The sequence below is a fragment of the Littorina saxatilis genome, linkage group LG13, assembly GCF_037325665.1.
Source record: "Littorina saxatilis isolate snail1 linkage group LG13, US_GU_Lsax_2.0, whole genome shotgun sequence".
NCBI classification, from domain to species: Eukaryota; Metazoa; Mollusca; class Gastropoda; order Littorinimorpha; family Littorinidae; genus Littorina; species Littorina saxatilis.
The window spans coordinates 8,665,437-8,686,769 of record NC_090257.1 but is presented as its reverse complement, the minus strand read 5'-3'; the positions used below and the strand labels follow the sequence as shown (position 1 = coordinate 8,686,769).

The 21,333-nt window shown below is 40.8% G+C and overlaps 2 protein-coding genes across 3 annotated transcripts in view; one reads left to right on the top strand and one right to left on the bottom strand.

Annotated features, from left to right (window-relative positions):
• The window catches only part of LOC138983536 (uncharacterized), a gene marked incomplete in the record, with an annotated part of 37,382 nt that extends 16,265 nt beyond the window's left edge, over positions 1–21,117 (bottom strand). Inside the window, 2 exon segments of the mRNA XM_070356802.1 lie at positions 12,965–13,670; positions 20,791–21,117. Coding sequence (XP_070212903.1) covers positions 12,965–13,659 — 695 coding nt within the window.
• The window catches only part of LOC138983537 (ADP-ribosyl cyclase/cyclic ADP-ribose hydrolase-like), an 84,531-nt gene that overhangs the window by 42,325 nt on the left and 20,873 nt on the right, over positions 1–21,333 (top strand). The window lies entirely within an intron of this gene.

Here is a 21,333-nt window from a genome sequence, read left to right as displayed (position 1 = left end):
AGGGAAATAACCATTCTCACTGCCACCAACTGAGAAGGTTATTTCCGTTTGACCATTAATATGTCCCTCTATAAGTCCTTGTAGAATCTTAATCCACCAATAACTCCCTAACCGTGTGTTTGACTGGTCCCAATTTTTGTAAGGACCGTCTCAGGAATGTATAGAACCTCTTCACCAAGTTTGGTGACGATCGGTCCGTTCATTCTTGAGATCTATATGCGAACACAAACACACAAACACATCGACCGAAACCTATACACACCCCTATACCGGGGGTGTAATGAAGTGAATTAAAGACACTCCTCCAAGAGGGGTTCGGGGTCTCCAGCCTTTAATCTACAGGGGGTCAGTGGAGCTTGAGAGGGTCCGAATACCTGGAGGTTTATTCTTGCTTGCCGACATAATTATGATCCATGGAATGCCGATGTAATGCCGACTTTTGTGAACTTTCTGAGCCCTTAACAGGGCTCCCCATAGTGCGCGTCCCTGCGTCCTATACGCACTAGAAGCCGAAATCACGTACTAGAAATTCATGGAGGGGTCCCGGGACGCACTTAACCTATAAAGAGCGGGTCCCGGGACGCACTAAATTTCCGTTGTACTCTTTTCAAACTGTAGTCGTCAGCTTAGTCAAAGTGCAAGCACAAATTATGCCAGTTTCACGCGGGCACAATTTTACAAGGTTTAGTTGAAGTGTCCTCGAATATTCTGGCAATAACAACTCCCAATTCATATCACATTATTAGTGATCACAATTCGTTGTATGTACATAGGGGGTTTCGGCACCCTCTAAAACTCCGCTTTGAGGGTCCACGAACCCTCTAAACATTCAAAATGGGGGTCCCGGGACCCTCTAGGATGGGCGTCCGTGGGGAGCCCTGCCTTAACAAAAACATTAAAGGTCATATCTGTTAGATTAACCCTGTAAATTCACGTCAGTACAGATACGACATTTTCTGAAACAGTGCCGACAATAACTAGAATCCAGTGCGTCGCGGGACCCTTTGCATGAATGCCTGGTACGGTGAATTCGCTCGGCTTCCTGATGAGTGGGCGAAAACTGATTCTTTCAAGATAAGTTTTGTGTGAATATTTGTTTGTCTGTTCCCTTGGGTCGAAATATCTGTTAACGTTCCAACAACCTACCTTTCTTGTTTTTTGTCTGGTACGGTGTGTTTGTTCGGCTTCTTGTGTGTATAGGACGCCGGAACGCAGAGTTTAGCGAGTCCTGATTCCTACACTTGGACACACACCAAAACTCAACAGCCTCGCTGCTTTTTACATTTAGTCAAGTTTTGACTAAATGTTTTAACATAGAGGGGGAATCGAGACGAGGGTCGTGGTGTGTGTGTGTGTGTGTGTGTGTGTGTGTGTGTGTGTGTGTGTGTGTGTGTGTGTGTGTGTGTGTGTGTGTGTGTGTGTGTGTGTGTGTGTGTGTGTGTGTGTGTGTGTGTAGCGCGATTCAGAGTAAACTACTGGACCGATCTTTATGAAATGTTACATGAGAGTTCCTGGGCATGATATCCCCAGATGTTTTTTTCATTTTTTCGATAAATCTCTTTGATGACGTCATATCCGGCTTTTTGTAAAAATTGAGGCGGCACTGTCACACCCTCATTTTTTAATAAAATTGATTGAAAGTTTGGCCAAGCAATCTTCGACGAAGGCCGCACTTTGGTATTGCATTTCAGCTTGGAGGGTTAAAATTAATTAATGACTTTGGTCTTTAAAAATCTGAAAATAACAGACAAGATAGAGATAGGGACAGAAGATTCTTTTCTGTTCCATTAATTTTGTTGTCAACGGAAAGGGCAAAGAGACAAGGGATTTGACTGCACGACGCCGGCGAGAATGGTTGGCACAGCTTCAGCTGAAGAATTTCAACTTTGAATTTAGGAGATACGTGTGCTCTGATCATTTTGTCAATGGTAAGTACTCATGCTTTTGTTCACCTGCCTTGGTTAGTCTGAATAAACTGTGTTTTATGCAAGCTGTGTTGTGATGGTAGTGTGCGGACAGTCGGTCAGTTCTGCACTAAGTGCAGTCTATGACTGAGTGAGTCAGTCTTACACTTACTCTCTATAACAACTTATCATGGTTGCCCAAAACCATGACTTGTGAGAATGCCATATGTGTGAAATACTTGGATTTGATAATCAGAATTTATTTGAACAATAAATGGTCATTGTTGATACAACTTCATAATTAAGTTTTAAAAGGTAGATCTGTGTCTAGATTTACTCATTCAATGAAACACTATGCAAGACTGAAAATGAAGTGGAAACAACTCTTAACTGCACAGCGGGTCGAGTTCTCCAAGCACAGTTTCATCTAACCTTACAAAACACAAAGTTCAGTTTGAACAGAAGCACGGTGATCGACAGACAAAACCATAACAATTACAAGGTAAATTAGCTTTCCTTGTGTAGCGAGCAGCGTCTGCTAGCCAGGCAGCTTAGCGATATGATGGGGACCGACTTGACAAAAGTGTCAAACTTTGTGAGGCAATTCTGTAGACCCTACTTATTAATTTTTTGCTAGGCCCCATCAAATTTGGCCAATGCAGCCCAGTCATGTGACGTCATCAATTTTTCCATAGTATTAATAGAGGAAAATACTGCATTTTCATGTCTAAGCAAGATGTTTTAAAAATGTAAAGGCAATATGATCAATTCAATGAATAAAATCAGAAAAGGATACATTTCAAATAATTTTTTAATCAATAAACATTCATATTTTTGCGAGATATTTGTTTATGGTTTGACAAAACTCGAAAATAAGGCCAAAAAAATCATATCGCGACATTGTACGTAACTTGCTTCCATAGTATCAATGAACATGGCAATTAAACATTAATTTGTTTCAGAAATATTAGTGTTTATAACTGCTTATTCTGCCCCTTAAAGTTTTCAACATTTAGGAAAACGTCTTTAAAGCAATTCTGGCATGTACATCGGCAACCGCAGCTGGTACGAGTATGTGGATATCCATTGATCTATTTGTCACAGCTGCACTTGCACCATCTTGTGCATTGCCATCCAGCTTTCCTGCAACCACATGACTGTGGTGTCACATCTTCTTGCACCCTTGCATGCACATTACAATTTTGACTGGTTGGCTGCAAGCTTCAGATGCTACTGGCAGTGTCGTCCAAAAAGGGAGCCAAGCCTTGCTGTCCTTGTCCAGAGTCTAGCCCCATCCCTCTCAGCTGGCTGGTTTTGTCATACAGGACAACTGTGAAGCGTTCCAGCAATTTGAAGTGCATGGTGGCTGTTCAACTCCATGGCAACAAAAGGATTCTCTTCAATTAACCTAAAGGCCTCTGTTACTGCAGGATAACATTTCCATGCAGCCCATGTAGACAGTTTTCCTTTGCCAAAAAAGGCAGAGACCGTGTCGCAACCGGTGAAGCAGAGGAAAGTGGGGAGGGCTGTAGACTTTTCCTCTCCAAGGGCTAGAGCAATGGCATTGATGTGAAAGTACGTGAAATTCTTTCCTGTGCCGAAAGCAATCCAAATCTCTGCCGCTGGACACATTGCTTGAAGCTTGCGGAAATTTCCAATGATGATGACGATGACGTCAGTGTCCACAGTGCGAACTAAGCAAGCACAGGACCCAGTCTGCAGTGCATTTTGTAGATGCAGCAGTATCTTTGTGTCTGCTTCCTTATGATCATTGTCTGGCTTCAGTAAAGTAGACCCGATCCGATTTCCGATGTTCCAATGACCTCAAAATGCCGGGCATACATATGTTAAAGCGTAATTGGGCCATAGGTAGCGACGACTTTGTCTTTCCAAGTCTTGCAGAGTTCTTTTCGCGACTTTCATGGTAAGTTATTTCCTTGTTCGCTTCTTCAGGGGGGACTGTACGTCCGTGCTATTTGTCATTGCCGCAGCTTATTCCCCCATATACTCTGTCCGGTTGTTGTTGAATTTATACCATGCGTCCCAACAACTGTTGTCACTGGGGCTGTCCCAGGATTTAAAGGGTCAAGAGAACATTTGAGAGCGGCGATTGCGATTATAGGGCTACCTTCTACATGACTACTACATCGGCACCATCGTCCTTCTCAGTATAGGCATACTCAACAGCTTGGCAATCATGGTGGTCAGTATGCGCGGCACCATTCGTGACAGTCGGCCAAATTGCTGGAACGCTTCACAGTTGTCCTGTATGACAAAACCAGCCAGCTGGGCTCTGTTGATGAGGCCCGCAGAGAGCTGTTTTGCCACAGAGACAAGATGATGACGGAAGCCCTTCCTCCCACACAGGGAACATTATTACAGCATTCAAACCGTGCTGTCTACCAGGCAAGCATTTGGACCACTGCTGACCAGGCCCAGCAGCAAGCACCATCTCCAGAGGGATGGGGCTGGACTCTGGACAAGGACAGCAAGGCTTGGCTCCCTTTTTGGACGACACTGCCAATAGCATCTGAAGCTTGCAGCCAACTAGTCAAATGTGCATGCAAGGGTGCAAGAGGATGTGGCACCACATGTGGTTGCAGGAAAGCTGGATGGCAATGCACAAGATGGTGCAAGTGCAGCTGTGACAAATAGATCAATGGATATCCACATACTCGTTCCAGCTGCGGTTGCTGGTGTACATGCCAGAATTGCTTTAAAGACGTTTTCCTAAATGTTGAAAACTTTAAGGGGCTGAATAAGCAGTTATAAACACTAATATTTCTGAAACAAATTAATGTTTAATTGTCATGTTTATTGATACTATGGAAGCAAGTTACGTACAATGTCGCAATATGATTTTTTTGGCCTTATTTTCGAGTTTTGTCAAACCATAAACAAATATCTCGCAAAAATATGAATGTTTATTGATTAAAAAATTATTTGAAATGTATCCTTTTCTGATTTTACTCATTGAATTGATCATATTGCCTTTACATTTTTAAAACATCTTGCTTAGACATGAAAATGCAGTATTTTCCTCTATCAATGCTATGGAAAAATTGATGACGTCACATGACTGGGCTGCATTGGCCAAATTTGATGGGGCCTAGCAAAAAATTAATAAGTAGGGTCTACAGAATTGCCTCACAAAGTTTGACACTTTTGTCAGATCTGTCCCCATCCGGTAAAAAAATCGACGTAAGCTGCCTAGCTATGCAGTTAAAACGCACTCACACAAATGTCAACAGCACTGATTCTAAATCTATTTTTATTATTATTATTTATTATGGGGAGCTTATATAGCGCGAACCACAACTGTGCTCTCCGCTCTTTACATATTAATTTCTGCCGTTTGAAATGGAATTTTTTACAGACAGACAGACAAACAGACAATTTTTACACACAATATATAACGCATTCACATCGACCAGCAAACTTCAAGCCTATTAGGCGAACATTCACCTTTCGCGGCCTATTATTCCAAGTCAAACGGGTATTTGGTGGACATTTTAATCTATGCCTATACAATTTTGCCAGGAAAGACCCTTTTGTCAATCGTGGGATCTTTAACGTGCACACCCCAATGTAGTGTACACGAAGGGACCTCGGTTTTTCGTCTCATCCGAAAAATCTACATTGCAACCTTAGGTAAACATTCAGTCATGATTCGCCCATCAATAGCAACAGCCTCAGTGCAGAACTCAAGAAGTCTGCAGCAAGCACTTCCATTCCTTTTTTCTTTAAAAGGCCCAATATCCAACTACAGCATCAACATCAATATTTTTCCCACACAAGCAAGCTCCACAGTCACCAGCACACAAAGTAACTATTATTCAACAAAGATTCCCCAACCCCCAAAAGGTGTGTGTGTGTGTGTGTGTGTGCAAGCTATTTCTGAGCGTTCAATGGCACGGGCATTGTCGGTGTTACCCAAAGGCAAAGGGGAATTAGAACCCTATAATCACTGACCGATTCACTAGCCGACTTGCACAATACACTGCCGATAGCTTTGTTTGCTCGAACGGAGGCAACGTGTAAGGTGGCGGCTTTTCTGATAGCTTTTTGCGCATCATTATGCTTTTGCCAGGAATAATGTGTACATGTTGAACCACGTTTAAATATCCTTACCAAAACGGTATTTTTATTTCTCTTGCGCACACACACACACACACACACACACACACACACACACACACACACACACACACACACACACACACAAACGCACAGACGCACACACACATGCACACACATTCACACACACACACACACACACACACATTTACACACGCACACACACACACACACACACACATACCCTCCCCCGCCCCTCCCCCCTCGCCGCACTCACACATTTATAGTCACACACACACACACACACACACACATAAACACACACACACACACACACACACACACACACACACACACACACGAGTATTAGTTTCTTTGTGTACTTCTTCTAGTTGTTATTTTTCACCTATTTCTGATTTTTTTCTCTTCGACTTATTGCAATCGTGAAACAGCCTTGTACTTTAAACCCCAAACAATGTTATTCTCCAAGCCTTTCACCTAGAATTGGTTTAGGGTGAAATAAGGTCACCCCCTATTGGTTGTCCGCATATAACAACCTGCCTTTCTCCTTTCCCGCCGGGTGTCGAAATCTCCAACAAAGGCGCACAGAAGACTAACACTACAGAGCGTTTTTTGCTAACAAAGGAAAAGGGGTCGATTCAAGCGCAGCCGGTAATTTCCGCGCATATGTAAATTCCGCGCTTGTAAAATACATGTATGCTCCGCGCAATATCGGGTTGTAACTTCCGCGCACGAATTACTGGTTCGGCTCATACAACTTGCGCGCGTGCACCGACAGGAAGGAATACGTCAAGTCCATGGCCTGGAAAAATTTGCCGGCCATGCTGTGACTTCCCCCCTCTTGTACCTTTGCTGCAGTCTCTGTGACTGTGATACCAGACACCCGAAATTTCTGTAATTTCTGTTATATAATAAGTGAACAAAATATTCTTATACGCATGGTTTAAGTCTTCATTCGTTTTTATCGACTTGTCTGTGTAATAAAGACGTGTTCAATATATAGATATACAGTGTCAGTTTTCATGGATATACAAGTGTCAGTTGTTAATGTCTCAATGTCTCACATTTGACCGAGCAAAGACACGCGCGCTAGTTTCACATCACATTTTGCTAAAACACGCGCGCATCTTACATATACACCACGCGCGGGAGTTTCACATGCGCGGAAGCTTCAAAATTGGGAAAGTGCGCGGAGTGTTCATGCACCCGATTCAAGGGTATCGCCTGACTTGCGCAGTATTAGGCTCTAATACCCAATCTTTAACCGACACCTTCCTCATGGACAAAATAAGAAGAAAAACACCCCCACATTTTTAAAGAATATTATAAGATGTTTGATGGGTTGTTGACAGACCAGCTTTTTTGTCTGTCCGAGGGGGAGCATATCGTCTTTTGTTTCATATTTATTGACCAAGGCCGAAGGCCGCGGTCAATAAATATGAAACAAAAGTCGATATGCCCCCCGAGGACCGACAAAAAAGCTGGTCTGTCAACAACCCATCAAACATCGTTTTTGTTATCATTTTGGTAGTGAGAAAACAAGTGCACAATCAACCCAGGGAGCCATGCTTTGAAACACGGGTCCCGTGCTGATAACCACACGGGTCCCGGTTTGATAACCACTGGCAATCAAAGATGGCGTGTGAAAGCAACTTTCTGTGTTTTTGAGTTCATTAAATGAGTTGGGATGAATATGTCAGGTTTGAGGATGCACATTTCTGTAGGTTCATCTCGGTATTCCACCCCCTCGGCTTTCTGTTGTAAATATTAAGCTGAGCACGGTGATCGAATGTGGAAGCTACGTTTGGTCAAAGGTCACAGAAGATTTGCGTCGTGCAGCGAAGGAAAGAATCGCGATCTTGTTTCCGACTCGGTACCTCTTTGTTTTTCATTAGACCTGTCATTCTGCTTGCTCGTCTTTGTTAGATGTTTGCATATCGTGTTGCTATTTTCTTTGCTTTTATTATTGTTTCTTATTTGTGCTTCGTTTATCGATACAACGTCTTGTGCACGGGTCAAAATGTGTGTGTCAGGTGTCGTTTTACTTGAACTTGACGTTCGTGTTTCTCCGAACGTCTGTGTATCGAAACACAGATACACGCACTCCGTGACTTTGTAAGAAGACATAACATATCGGTAGGTTTCATTTGTTTGTGACGAATTTATTGAAGTAGTTTTGGTTTTTTGTTTACTTTTGCCAGTTTGCCAGTTGGTTTTTGGAACTTTGCAAAGCAGTGTCTTGTCGTCTGTTTAGGTCTGGGGATCGGAAACGCCAATGAAAAGAGCCGAAGAATCCTCGAGCGTTTCTATTGGGTTTGCTTTTGATTATCCATGTAATAGGGCTTCCTGCAATTATGGTAACCGGGGATTTATTCCCCGGGGAACATGAGATTTATTTCCCAGGTGCTTGTGAATGAAAACTCGTGAAAATGATGACAAGATTTTTTGTAGGAAGTTTGAAGTAAATAGTGTGAACAGATTTGGCTTTTTCACAACCTTTTTATTATACAGTGATAGACCGAAATGTAAATAGCATCAAACTTCATGCAGCAGGAGACGTGAAGCAACACGTGTAAAAAGACATGAGCTTTGTTTTACAACCTTCTTCATTTTACGGTGGTAGATCTCAATGTAAACCGGCACGGTTGGCCTAGTGGTAAGGCGTCCGCCCCGTGATCGGGATGTCGTGGGTTCGAACCCCGGCCGGGTCATACCTAAGACTTTAAAATTGACCATCTAGTGGCTGCTCCGCCTGGCGTCTGGCATTATGGGGTTAGTGCTAGGACTGGTTGGTCCGGTGTCAGAATAATGTGACTGGGTGAGACATGAAGCCTGTGCTGCGACTTCTGTCTTGTGTGTGGCGCGCGTTATATGTCAAAGCAGCACCGCCCTGATATGGCCCTTCGTGGTCGGCTGGGCGTTAAGCAAACAAACAAACAAAAATCTAAATGTAAATAGTTTAGGGTGCGAACTGAGAAAGAAAAAAATACAATGTGAATACACTTTATTAATGCGCTTAATGTTGAAGTGTGATGTTTCCGTCTACTTTTCTTTCTTTATTTGGTGTTTAACGTCGTTTTCAACCACGAAGGTTATATCGCGACGGGGAAAGGGGGGAAATGGGATAGAGCCACTTGTCAATTGTTTCTTGTTCACAAAAGCACAAATCAAAAATTTGCTCCAGGGGCTTGCAACGTAGTACAATGTATTACCTTACTGGGAGAATGCAAGTTTCCAGTACAAAGTACTGAACATTTCTTACATACTGCTTGACTAAAATCTGTACAAAAAATTGACTATATTTTATACAAGAAACACTTAACAAGGGTAAAAAGAGAAACAGAATCCGTTAGTCGCCTCTTACGACATGCTGGGGAGCATCGGGTAAATTCTTCCCCCTAACCCGCGGGGGGTTTCCGTCTACCACCCCTACCCTCTCCAACCCAAAGTGACAGAAAAAGGGTTTTTAACTCTACCCCTGAGAAATGTTCAGCATAGTTCAAAGATAACATCTATGGAAATTGATGAACTGCTAATGCGAAAAATGAAAGGAAAACTAGGAGAAAACGTGCTAAATTAATTGATTGTGCATGAAGCTTGAATTATGGGTTATTGGAATTTGCACAAGAATCACTGCTGAAACGATTGGTAAAAATTAAACAGAGAAAACAAAATACGATTTTCGAGCTTGCAAATACATTATTTCAATAATTTCTGTTAAACGTTGTCTATTTTTTTTTTCTCTGAGACCCGTCAATTTGGTCAGTGTTCCTTCCATCTCTCAGGGATACACTCCAGCCTTATGCCCCCTGAAGACAGTGCACCACGCCGTCTCAGATACAATACAATACAATACAACACAATACAATACAATACAATACAATACAATACAATACAATACAATAACTTTATTAATCTCTAAAAGAGAAATTGCATTGCTGAGCTTTTGTGTCCGTAATAAAACATACATAAAACATTCAAAAATAAACATTTGTTCTTTGACCAGGCTTTGACAATACACCACAGTTTAATTAACACATTCTTTAAACAATGCCTTCATCTTCAAATTCAAGATTCCATCCAGTGAAAACATAATAACAGAAAGACTATTGCTACTGCTCATGTGAGACACCTGAATCAGAATCAGATACAATACACCACAGTTTAATTAACATATTCTCTAAACAATGCCTTCAGTTCAATAGGCTGTGTTTATGCAGGGGCGGAGCAGTTAAGCCAGAGGGGGGGGGGGGGGGTTACAACCTGGGGTCCAGGGGTGGGTTGCATGAGACGACTTTAAGCTGGGCGGAAATGTGCTCAAAGTTGAGATGGTTGACTTTACGCGGAAAGCGTGAAAACCGGGTTGCATGAGCGGTCTTACGTTCGTTGAGCACAGCGTTTCTTGCTTAACTTTGAGCCTGCTCCCCTCAGGCTTAACGCTGAGCTTGGCAGAGATAACAGACTTAACCAGCCAGTTGCTGCTTGCAAGATGATTTTTTAAAACCTTTTATCATTTGGCGCAATAACGCGACGGAGTTAGACAACTTTCTTGTTTACTTCATCTGTGCCCGGCAATCAAAAGGTTTTTGTTTTTGTTTTCTTTAGGGTGAAATCATTTTTTTATTTTTTTATTTGTTGAAATATGTATTTATGTATTTATTTATTCAATCATTAATATATTTATATTTAGTTGTCTTTTTTTATTTGTTAGAAATCATCTTTTGTTACCTAATGCTGTCTCTAATAGTTATAAGTGTTTTATTATTTGATTTTTAATATTTTATTTATTTAATCTTATTTATTTATTTATTATTTATTTTTTAATCTCACATTATATGACTTTGGTTTCTTTTCCTTCTATTTTGTTTTTACTTCATTTTTTATTTTGATATAATTCGTGTTTTTTTGTAATTATACTGTATTTTTATCTTCTTTTTGTATTTACTTTTTTAATTTTTGGTCGATGTTTACCTTTTCCGGAGAGCGATTCAAGATCAAGAAGACGCGCTCGCTAATTACGCTGATGAATCTTTATAACTAACACGTCACGCCACTTTTTCAGAGTGACGTTTCTTTGCTTTGACGTATTAGAGTGCACGAGGGTTTAGAAGAGATCGAGGTTCCAAAACAAGTGTCTTCAATTTAGCTGCCTCGACTGCAGGACATTTTCAGTAAAATACACGTAAGTACAGTATGTAGGATAAACAGAATACTACATGGCTTGCTGTGTCGTACCAGATTTACACTCGTTACTTTTTCAAATAGTGAACAGCTCGCTTTCGCTCGCAGTTCAATATTTAAAAAAACAACTCGTGTAAATCTGGTACGACACAGCAAGCCATGTAGTATTCTCTATATATCCCATGACCTCCCTTCTTTGTCTCTGTAAATGTACTCTAGGTATATATTTCTTGTATTTCCATTGTACTCTTGTTACATCTATGATGTAACTATTGCACTATTATAACACATAAAATAGTGGATAAATAAGGGTGCACGAAATACATCATAGCTGGCTCTACTTTCTGTCGTCCTTGACATTCCAAAATGCACATGTACCTGTAGTCCGGATGTGCAAGGGGTAACCACGCTTTTGAGAACTTGCGCGAGAGTCGTTCAGTGTTATAGCTGAGTTTTAGTCTCGACTTGCCGAGACTATCATCGTAGCGTCATAGATTTCATGACGTCTGTCGTCCATCGCGTCATATCATGAGGACGTAATCTGTTATGTTTCCTTCTATTCGCTGTTCTATTTCTCTCTTGTGATCACCATGACAAACCGTAGTGTGTGTGCTCGTGCTCTCAACTGAAACAGAAGTCAAACTAGCAATCGTTAAAAACCCAGTCCGTCCGACCAGCACTGCTATGTTCAGGCTATGCTCATGTGAAGATACAGCGTTCCCGGTACATACGCCCTTATCGGTACATCATCGACTACGATTGTTCTCTGGACTGCTGATTAATGCATGTTGCGAGTAGTTTTAGCTCTTCTGCGGTGCAGTAGGCCCTATACACGATGAAGGTGTCCAAGATCTCCGGAGATGCGTGTGCAACCACAAGGTATTCAGTCAAATCCGTGTAAGAGGCTTTCAACTGACGGGGACAACCAAGCCACCATCATGCACCGACTTGACATAGATCAACAGACGTGCCTTTAGAATAAGGAGGGCCACAAAGGGTTTAAAATCGTGATCGTGATTGGCGTTTTTTGACCTTTTTGTGACCGTGATTGCCGAAATTTCCATTTCTGTGATCGTGATGGGACTTTGCCCGTGATCCGTGATGACAAAAAAATCAAGTGTCGTGATCGTGATCGTCATTTGTTTTCGTGATCGTGATGGGCATTATTGCAAAGCATTTTATTTTCAACGTACATTTTTCACAGCTGTATCACTCTATGATCCTCTATTCGTCAAGGTGTTTGTGATCGTGAAAACAAAAATCAAGGTAACTGTGATCGTGAAAGCTAAAATTTCCCTTCCCGTGATCGTGATGATACCCCCCCCCCCCCCCCCCCTTCGGGGCCCTCAATAAGGTAGTGGTACGTGCAGAGGTGCCTCATCTGAACAGACAACTAAAGCTTGATGTTTCCGTCACACTTTGTCTTTTAGTTCTTCATGGGATATACAGGTTACAACACTCGTGAATTTTTATATGGCTTGTATTTCAGTCAAGACCCAGCGGGAATATCAAAGGGACTCACTGAGGCTCGTGAGTCCCTTGATATTCATCCGCTGGGTCTTGACTGAAATACAAGCCATATAAAAAACCACTCGTGTTGTAACCTCTATATATACACATACACCCCCCCACACACACACACACACACCCACGCACACACACATAGAACACACACACACATGCACGCACTCACGCACGCACACACACACACACACACACACACACACACACACACACACACAATCAATCAAACAATGGTAAACAAAACAAAGCATACTCACTTTCGCCTGTTCCTGCCCCGGAAGTGGTGCAACCTACCAGAAACGTACTGCATGCTGGTATTATCATTGCGATGGTAGAATCGACACGTGACGTTAGAGTATGACAGATTGACAGCCACCGCGATACCCACAATTCTGACGACAGGGGGGAAGTCCACGTCATCAAAATGAGCGGAATACACGAAAGCATTGTGGGATGTGTCCAGCTGTTGCCATTGAGGATGGCCCCTTTGTAAAGGAGCGCCTTTCCAGCTTATTGCATAGCTGTACTTCTGACGGATGCGTTCCTCGATTGATATTTTGGGTTTCTTTGCTGGTGGTGTGGGTTTCTTTTCTCCTCTCCTTTTGTCTTTTTGGTTGTCTGAAGCACTGGTGATATTGCCTCTCTTTGGAGTACTTTTACCATCACTACCCGGCCAGTTCGTAGAGGATTCCACGGGAGGATTTTTCCTGAGCAAAGCCGACAAACCTGTGAAGTTTCCAGGGCGGTAGGATCCAGAGCCGGATAGAGCGGGCAATTGTTTGACGGTCATCTGAAAGTGGGAGAAGATTCTGACAGAGTTCGAGTTCGAGACCAACAAGTAGCTGAAGGTGGTGACGAAGATAACGGCGATGCAGATGACGATGAAAGCGGAGATGAGCGTTTTCTGAGAAGGCGCGTGCATGTTACACCTTGGACAGCTGCGACCCGGCATTGCATTTTTCTCTGCAGCAAGAAAAGAAACAGAAAAATAAAACTTAATCACACCAGATGAACCTGTATTCTTCTTCTTCTTCTTCTTCTTCTGCGTTCGTGGGCTGAAACTCCCACGTGCACTCGTGGTTTGCACGAGTGGAATTTTACGTGTATGACCGTTTTTACCCCGCCATTTAGGCAGCCATACGCCGCTTTCGGAGGAAGCATGCTGGGTATTTTCGTGTTTCTATAACCCAGCGAACACTGACATGGATTACAGGATCTTTTTCGTGCGCACTTGGTCTTGTGCTTGCGTGTACACACGGGGGTGTTTGGACACCGAGGAGAGTCTGCACACAAAGTTGACTCTGAGAAATAAATCTCTCGCCGAACGTGGGGACGAACTCACGCTGACGGCGGCCAACTGGATTCAAATCCAGCGCGCTACCGACTGAGCTACATCCCCGCCCCGAACCTGTATTCAATAATGATAACTCAGACCACCATAACTCAGACCACCGCCACCACCTCTTCTCCCTCTCTTACTCTCACACTCTCTCTCTCTCTCTTTTTCTCTCTCTCTCTCTCTCTCTCTCTCTCTCTCTCTCTCTCTCTCTCTCTCTCTCTATCTCTCTCTCTCTCTCTCTTCATCCATAGACATGTGTGTTAAATGTATGTTCCTATGCATGTAAGTGTTAATGGATAATTATATTTGTAAAGATGTGTATGTACAAAAACAAGTGGCAAATACAAAACAAGTCGCGTAAGGCGAAATTACAACATTTAGTCAATCTGTCGAACTCACAGAATGAAACTGAACGCACTGCAGTTTTTCACCAAGGCATAACAGCTTCGTTAATCCTCAATCGAAATTGACAATTAAGCCAGTATAGCACAATATCGTATTGCAATAAGCAGGAAAGCGCGCTTTTCTGTATTCTTTTTAACTTTCCGAGCTTGTTTTGAATACAACATATTATATAAATATGTTTTTGGAATCAGGAAATGATAAAGAATAAGATGAAATCATTTTTGGATCGATTTCTTACATTTTAATCGTAGTACTTATTAACCTTTTTTTTGTTAATTGTGATCACATTCTAAGAGTTAACATGACGATGCAAACGATTTTAATGACAACTTTAATGAGCAAACTAATTAACTAATTTTAAGCTTCCGAGCTGAAATGCAATCCCATAGTCCGGACTGAGTCAAAGATTGCCTGACCGAAAATTTCAATTTATTTTGTTGAAAAATGAGGGCGTGAGAGTGCCGCCTCAACAATCAATAAAAGCCGGATATGACGCCATCAAAGGCATCTGTCCAAAAAATGAAAAAAAGGGCCTGGGAAATATCATACCCAGGAACGCTCATGTGAAGTTTCATGTAGATCGGTTCCAGTAGTTTTCTCGGAATTACGTATACAGACACACACAGATACACACACATACACCACGACCCTCATCTCGATTCCTCTCTTGATTTTGGTTTGACGCTCTCCCAAAGTTGATATATATACGAAAGCGAAGAAAAATAACAAAAGTGCCTGCGGTATAGAAACTTGGCCAAAAAATGATTGCAACAAATTTCAAACCCACATTAAAGCATTAATCCCCGTGTCATTTCATTACAACTGTTTATGCAAGTGAAGGCCGTTCACTGAAACTTCGGGATCATCTTTTGGATTAAATAGTTCTTTTACAGGGATCACGTGACCGCCGCTCAAGTAAGGGTACCATCAAAATCGACCAGACAAAAACGGAATAGCCGAATGAAAAATCGACAAAAAATCACAATAGGCAAAACTTTGCAACTTTGACATACGAGAAGAAAGTGGTCAAAAACGTGACTTTTTGCGTCATGTTATAGGGGTATCAAGACAAAAAAGGCTGCACTTTAACAATGACTTGGTGGATTGCTTTGAAACTTTTAGAATATTTTACCAACATAATAGAGATACTTCGATCGAAATCATGGATTGTTACAGGTGTTCGTTAAAATGTTATGCAATTTTTCGAAAGAAGTTTTTAATCTCGTCATAGGATTGTTCACTTAAAGCCCCAGTATGTCTCAAATGGTTTACAAAACGATTAAAATCTTCTAACAAGTCGCGTAAGGCGAAAATACAATATTTAGTCAAGTAGCTGTCGAACTCACAGAAGTAAACTGAACGCAATGCCATTTTTCAGCAAGACCGTATACTCGTAGCATCGTCAGTCCACCGCTCATGGCAAGAAGAGCGGGGTAGTAGTTGCGCTAAGAAGGATAGCACGCTTTTCTGTGCCTCTCTTTGTTTTAACTTTCTGAGCGTGTTTTTAATCCAAACATATCATATCTATATGTTTTTGGAATCAGGAACCGACAAGAAATAAGATGAAAGTGTTTTTAAATTGATTTGGACAATTTAATTTTGATAATAATTTTTATATATTTAATTTTCAGAGCTTGTTTTTAATCCGAATATAACATATTTATATGTTTTTGGAATCAGCAAATGATGGAGAATAAGATAAACGTAAATTTGGATCTTTTTATAAATTTTTATTTTTTTTTTACAATTTTCAGATTTTTAATGACCAAAGTCATTAACTAATTTTTAAGCCACCAAGCTGAAATGCAATACCGAAGTCCGGGCTTTGTCGAAGATTACTTGACCAAAATTTCAACCAATTTGGTTGAAAAATGAGGGCGTGACAGTGCCGCCTCAACTTTCACGAAAAGCCGGATATGACGTCATCAGAGACATTTATCAAAAAAGGGAAAAAAACGTTCGGGGATTTCATACCCAGGAACTCTCATGTCAAATTTCATAAAGATCGGTCCAGTAGTTTAGTCTGAATCGCTCTACACACACACACACACACACACGCACACACGCACGCACACACGCACAAACACCACGACCCTCGTTTCGATTCCCCCTCGATGTTAAAATATTTAGTCAAAACTTGACTAAATATAATGAAAAAAGCAGTTCTAACCTTATGGAACACACTTGCAATAGCATTTAATAGCATTGAATGAAACCGTTCGTTTGAATTGCTATTTAGCTCGCGTAAACCTACACCAGATTTCGTGGTTTATCAAACCCCTGAGCCATCGCGAACCCGTGTGATCCACTTTCGTTTTTATATTTAGTCAAGTTTTGACTAAATATTTTAACATCGAGGGGGAATCGAAACGAGGGTCGTGGTGTATGTGCGTGCGTGTGTGCGTGTGTGTGTGTGTGTGTGTGTGTGTGTGTAGAGCGATTCAGACTAAACTACTGGACCGATCTTTATGAAATTTGACATGAGAGTTCCTGGGTATGAAATCCCCGAACGTTTTCTTCATTTTTTTGATAAATGTCTTTGATGACGTCATATCCGGCTTTTCGTGAAAGTTGAGGCGGCACTGTCACGCCCTCATTTTTCAACCAAATTGGTTCAAATTTTGGTCAAGTAATCTTCGACGAAGCCCGGACTTCGGTATTGCATTTCAGCTTGGTGGCTTAAAAATTAATTAATGACTTTGGTCATTAAAAATCGGAAAATTGTAAAAAAAAATAAAAATTTATAAAACGATCCAAATTTACGTTTATCTTATTCTCCATCATTTGGTGATTCCAAAAACATATACATATGTTATATTCGGATTAAAAACAAGCTCTGAAAATTAAATATATAAAAATTATTATCAAAATTAAATTGTCCAAATCAATTTAAAAACACTTTCATCTTATTCCTTGTCGGTTCCTGATTCCAAAAACATATAGATATGATATGTTTGGATTAAAAACACGCTCAGAAAGTTAAAACAAAGAGAGGTACAGAAAAGCGTGCTATCCTTCTTAGCGCAACTACTACCCCGCTCTTCTTGTCAATTTCACTGCCTTTGCCATGAGCGGTGGCCTGACGATGCTACGAGTAAAATGGCATTGCGTTCAGTTTCATTCTGTGAGTTCGACAGCTACTTGACTAAATATTGTATTTTCGCCTTACGCGACTTGTTATATTTAGTCAAGTTTTGACTAAATATTTTAACATCGAGGGGGAATCGAAACGAGGGTCGTGGTGTATGTGCGTATGTGTGTGCGTGCGTGCGTGCGTGTGTGTGTGTGTGTGTGTGTGTAGAGCGATTCAGACTAAACTACTGGACCGATCTTTATGAAATTTGACATGAGAGTTCCTGGGTATGAAATCCCCGAACGTTTTTTTCATTTTTTTGATAAATGTCTTTGATGACGTCATATCCGGCTTTTCGTGAAAGTTGAGGCGGCACTGTCACGCCCTCATTTTTCAACCAAATTGGTTGAAATTTTGGTCAAGTACTCTTCAACGAAGCCCGGGGTTCGGTATTGCATTTCAGCTTGGTGGCTTAAAAATTAATTAATGACTTTGGTCATTAAAAATCTGAAAATTGTAAAAAAAAATAAAAATTTATAAAACGATCCAAATTTACGTTTATCTTATTCTCCATCATTTGCTGATTCCAAAAACATATAAATATGTTATATTCGGATTAAAAACCAGCTCGGAAAATTAAATATATAAAAATTATTATCAAATTTTTTTTTTCGAAATCAATTTAAAAACACTTTCATCTTATTCCTTGTCCGTTCCTGATTCCAAAAATATATAGATATGATATGTTTGGATTAAAAACACGCTCAGAAAGTTAAAACAAAGAGAGGTACAGAAAAGCGTGCTATCCTTCTCAGCGCAACGAATACCCCGCTCTTCTTGTCAATTCCACGTGCACTGCCTTTGCCACGGGCGGTGGAGTGACGATGCTACGAGTATACGGTCTTGCTGCGTTGCGTTGCATTCAGTTTCATTCTGTGAGTTCGACAGCTACTTGACTAAATATTGTATTTTCGCCTTACGCGACTTGTTATATTTAGTCAAGTTTTGACTAAATATTTTAACATCGAGGGGGAATCGAAACGAGGGTCGTGGTGTATGTACGTATGTGTGTGCGTGCGTGCGTGCGTGTGTGTGTGTGTGTGTGTGTAGAGCGATTCAGACTAAACTACTGGACCGATCTTTATGAAATTTGACATGAGAGTTCCTGGGTATGAAATCCCCGAACGTTTTTTTCATTTTTTTGATAAATGTCTTTGATGACGTCATATCCGGCTTTTCGTGAAAGTTGAGGCGGCACTGTCACGCCCTCATTTTTCAACCAAATTGGTTGACATTTTGGTCAAGTACTCTTCAACGAAGCCCGGGGTTCGGTATTGCATTTCAGCTTGGTGGCTTAAAAATTAATTAATGACTTTGGTCATTAAAAATCTGAAAATTGTAAAAAAAAATAAAAATTTATAAAACGATCCAAATTTACGTTTATCTTATTCTCCATCATTTGCTGATTCCAAAAACATATAAATATGTTATATTCGGATTAAAAACATCTGTCAGCACGAAACAGCGTGAACGTTCCATTTTTACATTTAGTCAAGTTTTGACTAAATGTTTTAACATAGACGGGGAATCGAGACGAGGGTCGTGGTGTATGTGTGTATGTGCGTGCGTGCGTGCGTGTGTGTGTGTGTGTGTGTGTGTGTGTGTGTGTGTGTGTGTGTGTGTGTGTGTGTGTGTGTGTGTGTGTGTGTGTGTGTGTGTGTGTGTGTTGAGCGATTCAGAGAAAGCCACTGGACCGATCTTCATGAAATTTCACATTAGAGTTCCTGGATATGATATCCCCGGATAGTTTTTATTTATTTTAGATAAATGTCTTTGATGACGTCATATCTGGCTTTTTGTGAAAGTTGAGGCCGCACTGTCACGTCCTCATTTTTCAATCAAATTGATTGAAATTTTGGTCAAGCAATCTTCGACGAAGGCCGGACTTTGGTATTGCATTTCAGCTTGGAGGCTTAACAAATAATAAATGAGTTTGGTCATTAAAAATCAAAAAAATTGTAATTAAATATTTTTTTAATAAAACGATCCAAAATAAATTTCATCTTATTCTTCATCATTGTCTCATTCCGAAACCATATAAATATGTCATATTTGGATTAAAAACCAGCACTGAAAATTAAATATATGAAAATTATGATTACAATTAAATTTCCGGAATCGATTTAAAAACAATTTTATCTTATACCTTGTCGGTTCCTGATTTTAAAAACCTATAGATATGATATATTTGAATTTAAAAAAAGCTCAGAAAGTTAAAAAGAACAGAGATACACAAAAGCGTGCTATCCAGCTCAGCGACTACCGCGCTATTCTGGCTAGTCAATTTCACTGCCTTTGCCACGAGTTGACGATGCTACGAATACACGGTCTTGTTAAAAAAAATGCAGTGGGTTCAGTTTCATTCTGTGAGTACGACAGCTAGACTAGACAGACTAAATGTTGTATTTTCGCCTTACGCGACTTGTTTTCTCATGTGTTTGCGTGACTAGCAAATTAACGCTAGCGGCTACACGCAAATGAAACTTAGATAGAATCTGTATCAATCATTTATCTGTAGATATGCAAAGTCATGAATTTTTTGGACACAAGTGAACAATCCTGTGACAAGTTTAACAACATTTTCCGAAACATTGCGTCACATCTGGATAAACAACCGTACCGATCCAAACTTTCGCACGAAGTATCTGTTGGTAAAATATTCTGACAGTTTCAAAGCAATCCATCAAGTCATTGCTAAAATGTAGCGCTTTTTGACATGATACCCATACAAATTTACGTAAAACGTCCTGTTTTTGACCGCTCTTGCGATCGACACCTGCATCAGTGGGAATAGCATAGCACACGAAATACGCAAGGTAGCAAAACAAAACAATCTGTTCAGGGTAGTTAATTGGTTTGACTTTCTTCACGTATGTCAAAGTTGCAAAGTTTTGCCTATTGTGATTTTTTTCCGATTTTTCTTTCGGCTCTTCCGTTTCTGTCTGGTCGATTTTGAGGGTACCCTTACTTGAGCGGCGGTCACGTGATCCATGTAAAATAAATATTTAATCCAAAAGGTGATCCTGAAGGTTAAGTGAACGGCCTTAACTGGCATATAACGTTTTAATCAAATGACACAGGAATTATTGCTTTAATTTGGGTTTCAAATTTGTTGCAATATTTTTTTTGCCAAGTTTATATACCTAGCAGGACTGCTCAAAACAATGTATACAAATGAAATACGAAACAATGTTTAAGATACCTACCCTCTGCTTGTTTGCAGAACCAGGTTGCTTTTGTTGTTGTCTCAAAATGTTCTAATCCTGCTGTTCACGCAGATAATCCACACACTATCTTTATCGCACTTAATCCACCCACACGAATAAATCTGAAATTCAGAACCGTCACAAAACGTCAATATCCTGTGTGAATCATTTCATAAGAGCGAACTCTTTAAACCGGTGAACGTGTGTGCCAATTCAGATTTTTCCTTTGAATGTAAAGGACTTTTTAGATCGTTGGCCCGCTTGTGTCGCAGCGCCTCAGACAGAACGTTGCAGACTTTTGGTGTGAGCACAAGCGCATAGGACTGCAAGCTTTCAAACCACTTCAAGTTGTCAGGGAAGGTGTGAGCCACAGGAGCTTGGAGAACAAAAAGACGCCGAAGACATTGTGCGATTGTAATGAAGCTACAGCATACGCTGCAAAGCTCTGCACATATTTGCAGTGAAGTGACTGGCCTGGAAGAGGGGATGTGTGTGTGTGTGTGTGTATGTGTGTGTGTGTGGAAAGCGATTCAGATATTCTAC